Source organism: Enoplosus armatus, chromosome 10, assembly GCF_043641665.1.
Source record: "Enoplosus armatus isolate fEnoArm2 chromosome 10, fEnoArm2.hap1, whole genome shotgun sequence".
Classification (NCBI taxonomy): Eukaryota; Metazoa; Chordata; class Actinopteri; order Centrarchiformes; family Enoplosidae; genus Enoplosus; species Enoplosus armatus.
In genome coordinates, this window is record NC_092189.1 from 13,790,845 (window position 1) to 13,804,981 (window position 14,137).

Below are 14,137 nucleotides of genomic sequence, written 5' to 3' on the forward strand. Positions count from 1 at the left end.
GACTGTCCATGTGCTGAGTGAGCAATTGGAGGGGGAAAAAATACATGAAAATATACATATCACAGTATTATAATATTAACATGGTATTAACATGATGTAACAAAGGGCAAAGGTCATTTTTATATACATATACTGTAAAAAGATAACTGGAAATATTCTTATAAATTATATATCAATTCTTATTTTGATCAAATTCAATTTGTTATTGCCATTTATATATGAGAATGCAAATTTTGTCACAACTTGTTTATATGGCGATATATTGCTTCATTGTGTCATCATCTCAAATGTTGAAGAAATGGAACTGGTTTTGTTTTGTGGTTAGTCCGACTTAATCTGCCGGCAGAGTCGAAAGTTAAAAACTTGTCAAACTACCGGTGCCGCTTGTCCTCATGGCTCATTCATGCCAATTAATCTCTTTCTGGTCAGGCAGGTTACTCAACATGACATGTCCTGTTTCGCCTAAACAAACTGTCAAACTAAAGATATAATGTGCCATATTTTATACTGCAATATAATGTATGCAGGATATAATGTATAATCAGTCAGCGTGTATACATGCCTGAAACTGAATTATCTGTTATATTTGAGATGCATTGTTGGGGGGGGGGCTAATAACAGACAGGTCACAACAGTCAGCTGCAGGAAACAGAAGCAGCAGGGCATTGAGAAAAATAACACCAAAACTAAAGTGGCAGCAGTTAAACTGGTTGTTTCTCTTATTACACTTGTTCTAGATTCGCAGTTGTTTGATTACAGCCAGGTGGAAAGTATGTTTACACAGAAGCTGAAGTATCAACCTCTGATGACAGCTATTTCACGCTCAGCTGAAAGTGCCTTCTTTGGCTTTAGTTTGTTGAACGCAACGTTCAGTCATGGTGACAAGAGGTGTACTCTTCCTTTTGTGATATTTTGGTGTTAATTGGTGCTTGAGTTTTTTTAAATTTTTCCCACAATTAGGCTAATATGGAAGCCGAGAACGGCCATGCTTGCAATTACACGAGTTAATTATCTCATTATCTCAAGATAACAAAGCTGTTCTCATGATAAGGGTTGATTGTCTCGTTATCTCGAGGTAACAAAGCTGTTTTCTCGTGATAAGGGTTGATTATCTCGTTATCTCGAGATAACAAAGCTCATTTTTCTGATGATAATGGTCAATTATCCGAGATAAAAACTTGTTTTATCAAGGTAATGAATTACTTAACTCATAATCTCGAGATAACTGCATTAAAAAACAATTGCCAGCTTTTTATAAATTTTATACCTTGGGTTCCCAAAGAGACACACTGACTGATACAATGTCACAGAGAAGTTATTAAAATAAATCATACTAAGTTTAGAGAGACCATTTGGTGCATTCTCAATAGAAATATAAAAGTTTTTTTTTTTAAAAGCCTTAATCATCTTGAACCGTGTGTTTTCTGTGTCCCAGTGAGCCTGTGGATTTTTCTCTGTCGTCTCTCAGTTGACTTCCTATGACACTTCGCCCAGAGGACGCTACGCCCACTGCTTGTTACGTGCCTGCGTAAAACAAAAAAATACACCGACACCTCAAGAGGCAAAACACACAGTCAGTCGGAAAACATGGCGAGGTTAAGCGAGCATGGGATTCGTCTGAGTTCCGTATGTATTTCAGTTTTGTCATTTCTAAGCAGGATGTGTATTCTCTGTCACATTTACTTGCAAAATGACTTTTGCTGCAGGGGCAGAAGAATGACCGTGACTCTGTGAAACTTACACTGACTTAAGTCTTTTCTTTTCAAGATGAGTCCTTCCTTCCTGAACAGCAACTCTACCAGTCATACCTGGCCCTTCAGCGCCGTGGCGGAGTTAATAGGTGGGTCTCATCATGTAGGGTTACGTTGAGGGATCGCAACAGTCCTGTACACCTGCAGATGTGCGGCGCTCTACTTGTTGCGACTTTTCATGGTTTCACGCACTCTTCCGCTGTCGCACGCAGAGTGTACTGTGTGTCAAACAGACATTTGTGCTAAAATGAACCGAATGGACTTCCTCTTTCACACCCTCAACGAGTTAGTGAGTGCTACACGCCTGACATAACGTCTGTCAGCGTGTGTTCACAGTGTACATGAGTGTCATATTAATAAGTATGTTATTAAGTAATGAAAATTGAGCTTATTGTCATTTATGTTTTTAGCTATCTCCTTGAAATGGTAATAATAATTCCTAAAAGTCTAATAACTTGTACACAGTGATTAAGTTATTTATGAATAAATCTTGACTCTTTGTGGTATTGATCTCTGTGTTATAAAGGACAGAGTCTGGACTTCAGTACAGTTTGTCCCTCCACGTGATACAAAGCGTCTGTTTCTGTGATGTCAACATTGTCTCCACTGTGTGCTCTCTCATTGGTCCACACGTGCTGGCCGTCTGTTGGCTGCTGCATTTTAGCAGGAGCAGTAGTGGGAGTGTCTGCTGTATGAGTGCAGGTGCACCATCTCTGCTTTCTCTGATCATATGATGCAAACAGCAGAGTCAGTGGTGATTACACCTGGAGTTTACATGCTAGCATCAATAAACTAATGTTTAGAAATGGAGTGCCTGTGGGACTGTCGATTAGGATATGAGATCGACTTTATTTGTGTCAAGGAAAGTATAAAAATAGATGCATGGTGTAGATTAGAGAAGTAAACTAAAACTAGAATATAATAAATATTTATAAGCACTTAATTTCTTTGACTATCCCTGAAGGAATTAACATCATATATTTTAAGGTTGGTTCATTTTCGGCTGAATTCCATTTAGCTGCTTCAGTTTCAGGGTCCTGGTATTGTGCATGTTGGCACACTGTCACACTGTCTTGCCACAGTCATCCTTAATGTTATTAGGAAGACCTACTATTTTTCAACCAACTTTTGGAGCTGACGTTAGCTTAATTTGCTAGCCATTAGCTAGCTAGCTACAGCTGATCGAATTGACCAGCAACACTCATTTTGATGAAAACGTTATCATCAACTGCATTTAAATGATCGCAATAAACAGTGTAGGTCATAACTAATATGTGTAAAGTTTGCATTTGTAAGTGTAAGTGTAGTTTTAAGTGTTTGTTTCATGGCTTTTGTTTTGTTATTTCCTGTAAACACTGACCTAAGTACCTCATTTTGAACAAGTTTAAAAAGATAACTGGAAAGGTAAAGTTTATTTCATGTGTTAATTAATTAAGCTATCTAATTTTGTGTTGCCATTAGCTAATTAATGTAACAGGACCACTTAGCAGAAACACTGAATCAATGTGAATCATTGAAGTACTCACTTTCTTTTTGACCGTCTCTCTTTCCGTGTAGTTAATTCATTTCTTTCTCTCATGTTCTAGACAATGCATCAGATCCTGGTGTGTCTGCTAAACAGATCTGGATAGATGTGGTTGATGAAGCCGGTCACCTCTGTCTAACTTTCACTGATAATGGCAGCGGCATGACCCCCAACAAACTGCACAAGATGCTCAGGTAAGACACACACATGCATATCCACGCAAAGTTGTAACGTGTAAAAAGCACAAAAAATTGAATAGCACTTCCTTTCTTCTGTATTTAAACCACAAAGAGTGACTCACCTGCATTTTTACATTTTGTATTTGGTGTCTCTTTCTCAAACCACACACACACACACCACATAGACCCCCCTGTCTCAGTGTCAATCAAATTCACACAAATAATATACTGAGAGCTGAAACGTTTAGTTGGTTAATACTCGAGTGACATATATAAATAGGCTAAATGCTAAACATTTGTTTGTTTTAACTTCTCAAATGTGATGATGTGCTGCTTTACTCTGTTCTATATCATTGGAAATTAAATGTTTTTGCATTTTTGAGTGTCAGTTACACAAAGCAAGCAAGTCTAAATGACTACTATTATTAATGATGACAGTTTATTCTATAACAAAAATTATTATCTTTAGTTATATCTCTAATATGCACAGTAACGCACATCTGTATTTCCTCACTCTCCCCTTCACTCTTATGTCCAGCTTTGGTTTTACAGAAAAGGGTTCGGGTAAGGGCAGCCAGCAGGCCATCGGCGTTTATGGGAACGGCTTCAAGTCCGGCTCCATGCGTCTGGGCCGCGATGCACTCATCTTCACCAAGAACGGCGGCTGCCAGACTGTGGGAATGCTGTCTCAGACCTACCTGGAAAACATCAAGGCCCAGGCTGTCATTGTCCCCATTGTCCCCTTCAGCCAGCAAACCAATATCCTTCATGAAACAACAACAGGGCATGGGAAGAAAACTATAAGAAGATGTGTTCAACATCAGCGTCTCCTCGTGATTTCTTGGTATAATTACTAGAAACCATCAAGAACATTATCATAAGGATCTACAGCATACAATTTGGATGTCACAGTGTGATTTACTTAAATGCAAATAGGGCGGCTAGATTGGAGGCATCACAGGAAGAGAGAGAGCTGAAGGTAAAAAAGGGCCATAAAACACGTTGTTCCCACTGATTGAGAGAAAATGTTTGTCGCCTGTCAAGCTCCTTTATGTCCTGACCTTAACTCAGTGTCACAGTCTCTGGTGGTGACCGAGGACTCTGAGGCCAGCCTGGCAGCCATCCTCCAACACTCCATCATCACGTCCCATGAGCAGATACATGCACACTTTGACTCCATTCCCTCCAAGAAAGGCACCAAGATATTAATCTGGAACATCCGCGGGTTGGAAACATACATTTACTCCTGCTGAATTTAGGTTGAAAGTAATGCTGGTATGCAGATTTTGTTACCTTTGCACAGAGCCAGGCGAGCTGTTTCCCCCTGCTTCAAGTCTTTATACTAAGCTAACCGTCTCCTGGCAGTAGCTTTATATTTACCTACATTCTCTCATCTAACTCTGGGCAACACAGCCAATAAGCATACATTCCTTTAGTTTGAGTTTGTAGCTAGATGTGTTGAGGGAAGGTCATGTGAGACTGACAAACACACACTCAAACAGAGACAGGCAAATAAGCATGTACTCATATAGATTTGTTTAATCATTCTTTTAGACAAATCCATGCAAAACAAGATTCACGTTCAAAGACAAATCCTCATATCGTCGTATGAAGGGCACAGAAAGTTTCAACTCAAAGATTTGAAATTCCTTTTCCTCGAGAGAAACAGTTCATGTTAAGGAGTTTCTCAGACTTCCTCTTTATGTTGGAGTCAAATACTAAGTACTGCACCTATAAAGATTAGCCAGAGTGAAGAAAATCATGCTGATTGAACTCCAGTGTAAGGCAATGCACTCATATTGCTTTGGACATTGGGGCCCAGTAAATACATTCAAACCCCATTTGTGTAGCAGGTGAAGTGGAAGATCTGCCAGATCTTATTTTTGCTGCGATAAAAAAAGGTATAAATAAAAAATAAGATAAAAATAATAGATAAAAAGTGTGTTATTGTCCGTTTTAACAACAACCCTGAAGGGCTAAAGACAGCAAGCCGGAGATCGACTTTGAGACCGATGTGAGTGACTTCCGTTTGCCGGATATTCAGATCGAGGAGCTGAAGAGGGGTCTGAGGAACAGTGGATCCCTGAGAGCCGAACAGAACATCCCAGACATTCACTACAGTCTCAGGGTGAGTGGAGAAGAAGAAGTATGTCATCTGTGTGATCACTACAAACAACTCGGACAGTGTTTAGTGTCTTAATAGAGTTTCAATCCACTAGATAAGAACAATTCTGTCATCAGCAGGTGGAGTTTGCCCAATTGCCATGGAATTAGTACATGTTCATATTTCCATTTCCGTTGGCTTTGGGATTGAAAGTTCATTCGTGACCATGGAAACAGCAGTTGACAAAACAATACTACCACAAGGTCCATTTAGTAGCTGCTCTGGAGCTTTCAATTGTATCTTCAGCAGATGGAGATGCATGAATTTCTCAAGAGGAGGTTGCCTCACTCCTTTATAGCTTCCATTTTGTTATACAGAAAGGGTAATTAATGTGATATAGTGTTTATTAAAAACACATTTTTGCTGCCCAATGAAAACTATGTATCTCCAAAATGTCTTCTGCTTCATGAGCTAAGAAATGTGACAATGCATTTTTCAGATATTAAAGTGGATTTTAAACAGTTTATTTATCTTTATTTATCTTCCATAAAGGAACACTTAATCCTTCAATTTATCCAAAAAAGTCAAAATCACCTAAATGGAAGATATGATGCCTCATGCTTTACGTTGCACAGCGTCGATATTTGGGCACTTAGAGTCGTTCTGCATGATTTTAGGATTAATGATTAGGGTTAGAGTAGATTAGAGAGTAAGAGGTGTAGTGGTTGCGGTTTAGGTTTGGGTAAGCCCCTACAGTACATAGGAAATACCAGTCCCCATACAGGCCTGAGTGTGCATGTGTGTGTGCGCACTAGTTTCAAGCACGAACCTGAGTACGTCTTCCCAACTCGAGATGTACTTGTGGTTTTGTAGTAACACTGCCCCAGTTTCATTTTAAAGCCACATTCAAATTGTAAGATTCATAATTACATGTAGTTCATTAAGCGATTTAAAAACTTATAATGTACCTTAAGGCTAATATATGATAATAAAGAGTGTTAACAGATGGTGTCAGACCAAAAAAGAACAGTAGGTTTTAAAATTTGAAATGTCTTACTTTTTACACTCTCTCTGTGTTTCTCTGTTTGCCTCAGGCCTACCTCAGTATCTTGTATCTGAAGCCGCGGACGCAGATTATACTGAGGGGGAAGAAGAATCTGGCCAAACTGGTGTCGAAGAGGCTGACACACATTGAGCATGATGTATACAAACCCCACTTCAGTGTATCCCTACTCTGTATTCAGATGCAAACAGGAAGTGGGAAGTTGGTTGCCTTTGAAGATGAATCAGGCGGTGTTGCTTTTGCTGGGATCTGACAAGGCAAAAATATCTGTGGTATTTAACAGATGTTTGAGGAGGGAAAATGAAAACAAGCCTCACTGCTCCAATTCATGTTGTTTTCATATCTGTTAAGAACGCGTTATAGTTTCACATTTATAGTTCTTGTTGTCGTCTCGTCTCCTCTCAAGAACTGTAAATGGAGAGTTTTGGGAACTGTGAATTTGCTGTCTACTGTTTAGGTTTGGCATGGCACGTTGCACAATACAAGACTGAAAGTTCTTGACGTAAGTGAGGCATTTACATGAATCTTTTCTACACGATTATATTATTTTGATTATAGTTTCAATAATTGCAGGACATATTTGTTCACATGAATATTCCTTTAATTAGTATCAACCGTAAAACGCAAATTATAGCTTCTGTTCACCACTGATATCTTGAGCTTGCAAAATGTTTACATCACCTGATGTTCTGCAACCTTCCGATGTCCCGTGCTGTTAACCTTGACTGCTGTCTGTCAGAAAGAGAAGGTGAAGGTGACCTTTGGGCTGAACCCAAAAAACAAAGACCACTACGGCATCATGATGTACCACAGGAACCGACTCATTAAAGCCTACGAGAAAGTGGGCTGCCAGCTGAAGGTAGAGGAAAAGGATTTTGCTGTATGTCTTCATGCATGACGAGCGCACTGTTCTCCTCTGACTGTAGTATTAATGGAAGCTTAAATCTCACTTCCCAACATCCTGCAGACTTCAGGTCAGAGGGCAGGAGTCGGGGTCATCGGTATCATCGAGTGCAACTTTCTCAAACCTGCTCACAACAAGCAAGACTTTGAATACACCAAAGAATACAGGTACAGCACACACACACACACACACACACACACACAAAACAAACAAAATCAGACACACACAAGACATTTTTGGGCTAACGTGAGCTACAAAGTTAATCAGCTACTTGATGATTGACATGCAGCAGATGTATTTATGAGCAAACATAGCACCAATGACTCATGCAGCTCTTCCTGGAGGTGCTTTCAATTGCCACACGAAATATTTGTCATGAAATATATTTGCCTAACATACTGATACTTGAACTGTTGTGTTTATGATATTAGGAAGAACAGTTAAAGCAACTCGCTGTCTTTTCCTTTCATTCCTTTTCCCAAGACTCACCCTCGGTGCTTTGGGCCTAAAACTCAACGACTACTGGAAAGAGGTGACCGAGAAGAAGGCCAGAGAGCGAGAGTTTCAGGCTCTAGAGAGAGATGAAGATGAAGACAAGCATGACCTTGTCAAGTGAGTGTCAAAGTGACTTCATAATACATGTAAGGTGCTTATAATCAAATGTTTTGTTATTATTATTATTATTATAAGTGTGAAAAACAAGTTAATCTGGTCAATCTGATTCTAATCTGTATACCAAAACTGTCAAAACCACTGGGAGAGTGAAAACAACTGGTCCGTGTTCTACAAGCCTTTTATAGAATGAAATAAAATGACAGTAAAACTCCAGGACGATGCGGGTCAGTTGATCACCCTCTCATGTAGGATCTTGTCAGTTCAATCGAAAGTGAAAATAGGTCATTTCTCCCCAAAGCTTGAAACCAGAGAAGAACGCTGCTTCTGGAGCTGCTCTCTTGACTGTGGCAAAGAGGAGAAAACATGCTGAGGCACGAGCCTTTATAGCCAATTGAGTTTTATTCATACGGTGTACTGAACAAGAAAATGTTTCTGTCTTCTATGTAACTTTTTGAGCGACACGTTCATGTAAAATAATTCTTTTTGGTGAATGGACTTCCCCTCTAATGCCAGCTGACAGTTCTCACACATGCATGTCCATATTTACAGGGCTCCCGTGTGGTTACAGTGTGAAGATTGCCTGAAGTGGCGAAGCGTCCCTGGAAGTCATTACAACGAGGTTCCTGAAAGCTGGAACTGCAGCCAGAACCCCAATCCACGTTACCGGTGTGTATTTCTAATTATTTCTGTCCTGCATTATTTTCTTGAATAACAGGCACAATCAGAAATTGGCATTTACCAGGCAGGAAGGGTCTAATGAAAGACACTATTGAGTTGTATTGTGGGAAATGTAGGATAGGGCGTTTTGTGGCTCTTGACCCATGCTAGGGACTAAAAGTAAGGATATCCCGTCTTCTGCTGCATCGATTTTCAACCATTCCTTTTTTAATTTGTATCTTGTAAGTCCCCCAACTTTATGAAAGTGCAGCACTAAATTACTGGAGTGACTCTTTAAATAGTCAACTGTTGGAGCGCCTCCTGTGGCTAAGGGGTTAAGAACATGAGCCATAACTTTGAGTCCGGCTGAGGACCTTTATTGTACCTTGTTTTCTGTCTATAATAAAGGCTTAAAATGCCTCCCTTCTAGTGAGGCTCAAGTCATCTACATGTGCCTTGACAGACAGAGGAGGACAGAGGAGACTGTGTGTGTGTGTGTGTGTGTGTGTGTGTGTGTGTGTGTGTGTGTGTGTGTGTTGGCTGTAACAGGAAGGCCCTGAGGCTAACTTTAGCAGTAGTTGAGTTGCTAAGCCAGGTCTCTTTGTTTTTCAGAAGCTGCTCCTCACCAGAGGAAGCAGAAGACAGCGAGGAGCTGTTAACACCCAGCTACCAGAAAACCCACAAGAAGCAGTAAATCTCATTTCTCTGACCTCTCAAACTCTCAAACTCTGTCTTTGTGTGCGGGAATGTGTAAATGGACAGGCATTTCACACTGCTGCCCTTCCTGCATGTATGTGTGTGTGGGTTCATGTGCCATTTTGTAGTTTCCATCTATCAGTTTCATGCTCCTATTTCCGGTTGTTGTCCACGTGACTGTGTGTTTCGGTCTGACAAGCAGAGAAAAGTGTAGTTTTGCTGTACTCTGCCTGGCAATGACACAGAGGGACTGAAATGAGTCAGTCACTTCTTCAAAACATGGTCACATGTTATTCATAAGAATACTGTTTTTGTTCGTTGTCAATTTTATACCAAAAACCTTTTAAACAACTAATATAAAAATTACTTTGTGAATTATTGGAAGTTAAGGGCTTGTTAGTGGCTGGAATCAAAGCTAATTAGCTAATTAGCTTAGATAGCTACTGTTTATCTGGCTGAAGTTAGCTAGATAGATAGGTTGCAAGATAATAAAGTACAGACGAACTTACAAGCTGAATTCCAGGTTAATAAAATGTTAAAAATATAAGGTTCATAAAACTAGGTATGTAACCAGAACTGTATGAGTAAATGAGTAAAACTGACTGAGTGAGAGAGGTTTAATTTAATCTCTTTAATCATTAATCTCTGTTTTTTTCACACAGAGAGCATCCCAAAAGCAGAAAACGAGAGAAGTCATTGGAGGTTTGTGAAAAGTTAGAAACTTTCCTCTTGATGAAGGTACCACTGCACTGTTTTGCTGTACCACCTCTGGATTTATGGTGTGTACTGTAAGTGCGCTTGGTTGTTTGTGTTGCAGGTGTGTGCGTTCCAGGACCAAGTGGCTAAACGTCAAGTCCTCTCGCGCAGTTCATCAGAGCCGAGCCAGCCCACCTTCCAGTCCACACACACACCTGATCACATAAGAACAGCAGAGGAAAACACGCTGGAAGATGAGACAGCTGGTGACCTGGCAGATTACTACACACACACAAATGACGATGCACAGACACAAAGTGCAGTCGCAGCTGAAGTCACGCACACAAAACAGAAGCTCGTTGGAAGAGACACAGTCATTAAAGACACAGAAGGACAGGTGCATGTGGAGAACGAGACTCATGATCTCCAGCCTGAAGAGAAAGAGAGAGACAAGAAGAAGGACTCAGACATGGAGCCGATGGAGAGAGAAGAGGAGTGTATAGAAACATTCAGGTGCAGTATGTTGCATGCGTGTTGTATGCAAGTTTGTTAATTCATATGAGTTCCTGATGAAAAACTTGCAGAGAAAAAGTTGCGTTGTCTGTGTGTTTTAATGCAGTCGGGAGTTAAGTCAGATATAGGACACTCCAAAATTTGAGGTTGATTGTTGCTGTCAGTTTTCTACCATATTTCCTTTGAACTATGCCTTCGACTTTGGTTATTATTAGTCTTCTGGGTGTGTTTTTTGAGAACACTGTTATGAAGGCATTGCTTTTTGGCTGCTGACTCTCAAATCTGATGTAAAAGTGTCCATGTACAACAACAACTATTGCCCAGAGCATCAGTTCTCCCTCAGACCAGAATGCAAATGCATTGCCAGTGATTTTTTATTTTAAAAAGTAAATATAATAAAGGGTCAGTACGGCGTGGATGAGGTGCCATCTTCGCATCATTTTCAGCCAGAAAACCCCTGACGCTAACATGGAGAATTGTCAGAACTGTCTTTGTTTCCAGCTGTATTATCACACAATAATAACGTAAAACCATGAAATGCTTAGTGTTACGAATGATCTGTCTCAAGGATGTCTGCAAGTTCATTTTCACTGACTAGCTTTTGTTCTCTGCAGCCTCAAAATGAAAGCAGGATCATTATTTTACTCTGCGAAAAAGAAGCCATGTCTCTGGGAGAAGCCCGACTCAGTAAATATGGCAGAGGAGATGAATCCTGAGAAACAAACAAAGATACCCGACACACCGTCCTTGGAGAAGACCAAGCAGGACAGCAGCAGCCGAGTAGAGAGACCAGGTGACGCGGCACAGAGAACACCCACCGCCCTCACCTGGACCCACTTATTTCCCTCCACCCAGACTGTGATGGTGTCTCCGCTGAGTCGAACAGAAGGGCCACGGAGCCGAACGCTGCCTCCAGAAGGGAGCAACCGGGAGGCTAACGTGCAGAAGCTGGCTGGGTTGGAGAAAGAGGCCCAGAGGCTACGGAGGCTTCTAGGTCTGGAAATCTCAAAGACTTCTCAAGGCACAATGACCGCTGCTGATAGCAGCACTGAAAAGCCAAAAGGAGGGCTGGAGACGCTGCCACCCACAGCCAGCAGAGAGGTCGGCTGCCAGACGGACGTGGACGAGGTCAGCAGAGTTTATACCCGATATTTTAGACTCATTATGATGACGATAAATCACAAAACTCAATGGACATTGTAAATGAAATCTTATTCTCTCTGTGCGAGGCAGTTTAGTCACTCATGAATTGAGGAAAGGAAGGAAAGGAGACAATATTTCTGCAGCATTTATTTGCTTAAAATTTGCTTAACAGGCAAATATATTTGCTACAATATGGAGTTCCTAAACTCATCAGGTGCTCATATCATTTCACTGTAAGGAAGATTATCCTGACTTTAACTGTTAAAATATAGCCCAAGTAATCAGATATATGACTGCCACTAAAAACCTGTGGTGTAATTATTTAGAAAAGATGGTAACAGAGGTCAGACTGTCCTGTTAGGTGTATTAAAATCAGGGCTGAACCAGGCTTTAAATGCTTTATTATCTCCATTACAAGTTGTGCAAGGGTCAGTGTCCTGGCAATAGTCATGTGACCAAAACAACACATGAGCAATATGAGCACAGTGCTTTATAAAGAAAAAGAACTGCTACGGTGACATGAAATGCTTGTTCATCTAAATCTGCTCAGACTCGTTACTGTAAACAAATAAAGATCTAACAGCAAACTAATCTTCTACTGTCCTTCGTCTGCATCAGAGCTCCTCTTCTTCCAGCAGCCAGGCCCAGGCTCCGGGACCTCAGGGGGAGGTGGTCCAGGATCAGAGAGCCGCACGTGGGCCGAAGGAGCAGCCTGAGCAGAACAGACCCAGGAAGGAGAAAACAGAAGCTCAGAGCAGGATGAGAGTCGGTGACAGCGAGGCCTGTGAAGACAGCAGGTGTGTACATGTTGCATTCTTTTAAACAGTTTTTACTTTTTTATTGCATTTTTGTATTTGGCTCGTGCTGGACGACACCTGAGTGAGTTTACTGCTCAGAAATGAGGTGCTCAATCGTAGCTTTAATCATGAGTCTGAATCTGGGTAGTGGATAGCAGTGAAAATAAATTTCAACACAAGTACACATGAACATGAAAATTAAACGTCAGCCCAGATTGTGGTTTGTTTCAAGCATGACAAACTGCTGTCTTTCAGATATTAACATCTGTATCTATACACCTACAGTATAAAGTCTTGTAGTCTTTTCTTGTAGCTGGCAGGATTATTTTAGTATGAATGTCAGCTGCTACCTTTACCAGCGCTCTACTGTGTTTTTCTACTCTCACTTCTCCAAAAACATTTAGTCGTGTCCTTTTTTTTTACACTTATTTGGACATCCTTGTTCTCCTTTTTTACCGACGAGTGAATGAAATGTGAATTTTATCCATGAGAAACTGAGGTGTTTAAACTCTTTAATGACGAAGCTGTTCCCCGAGCAGATCGGCTCAGGAGAATCTGCATGGCATCCGTAACAACGTGGTGGTACTTCTCACGGCCCTCCTGCCCCAGCTGGACCTGGCTGGCATCAGTCTGGAGACCACCGACGTAGACAACATCCTGCAGCAGATCGTAGAGGTCAACTCACTGAAGCTATGACCAGCACTGTTAGAAAACCCAGCAGATGTCTGATCGATATGCTTTTCTTATATTCTCATGCAGAGCTTGGGTTGATAAAACTACGTCTGATATAATTATATTTTAATACTCTCTTGGAAAGTAATGTCATTCTCACATTATTCTTCTATTACTGGTGGTGCTTGTGGGCAGACTCTATTATATAATATTTTTATGTCCTTATGTTCATCGTTTGCTGGTTATAGTAACACAGAGTGCCTCAAATTACATTTTAGATGTTGTGATATTAGTATACAATGCTAAGAGTGAATTCTTGTTATATACAAACATGTCAGAAAAGTACTATTTTGCATTGAACAAAGAAAACAATAGTTAAACTTAACCGGAAAAAAAGGCCATTTTTCAAAGTCTTAGTGCCAAGCTTTCATTGGCTGCACACACTTATTGCTCGTTCGTGGCAGTTTTTTTGTCACATCATCATGAATACAATGTGTCTGTTGCTCTTCTGTCTTAAGAAACTTTGTTGTGAGCCTGCCTGCCCCATTGCTGCATGCATATGAGCCTCTTAATCTGAAATTGTCTCTTCATTTGAAAAAAAGTGTAATGTATTTGTTTGGCTTCTGTTTTATTGACTATTTAAACTAGTTTTATACCCGTGGCATCCGAAAGAATACTTGTGTCTAGGTTTGTCTTGACTTTTTACGTTTGCATTAAAATACTGAAACCGTTTGTCGTACACTGCCTCTTCATTTTCAGAGGGTTAAGCAACACTGTGCTCTTCATCAGTGCAATCAGAGATGCTGAAGTTCTGCAGTACTT

The 14,137-nt window shown here is 40.6% G+C and overlaps 1 protein-coding gene across 1 annotated transcript; it reads left to right on the forward strand.

Moving 5' to 3' along the window:
- The first annotated feature begins 1,587 nt into the window (after positions 1-1,587).
- Positions 1,588-14,047, forward strand: LOC139291209 (MORC family CW-type zinc finger protein 3). Its single transcript, XM_070913175.1, has 17 exons — positions 1,588-1,626; positions 1,768-1,840; positions 3,338-3,470; positions 3,994-4,214; positions 4,533-4,680; positions 5,430-5,583; positions 6,654-6,782; positions 7,362-7,481; positions 7,590-7,693; positions 8,010-8,138; positions 8,691-8,807; positions 9,411-9,488; positions 10,157-10,196; positions 10,312-10,703; positions 11,318-11,831; positions 12,465-12,643; positions 13,183-14,047. The coding sequence occupies exons 1-17, from the start codon at positions 1,588-1,590 to the stop codon at positions 13,337-13,339; spliced, it is 2,727 nt and encodes a 908-aa protein (XP_070769276.1). The 3' UTR covers positions 13,340-14,047.
- The last annotated feature ends 90 nt before the right edge of the window (positions 14,048-14,137 follow it).

Coding starts and splice junctions, on each gene's coding strand:
- LOC139291209 (XM_070913175.1), top strand. CDS start 1,588: ATGGCGAGGTTAAGCGAGCATGGGATTCGTCTGAGTTCC. Junction 4,215..4,532: donor CCCCTTCAGCCAGCAAACCA/ATATCCTTCATG, acceptor ACTCAGTGTCAC/AGTCTCTGGTGGTGACCGAG. Junction 6,783..7,361: donor TATACAAACCCCACTTCAGT/GTATCCCTACTC, acceptor GCTGTCTGTCAG/AAAGAGAAGGTGAAGGTGAC.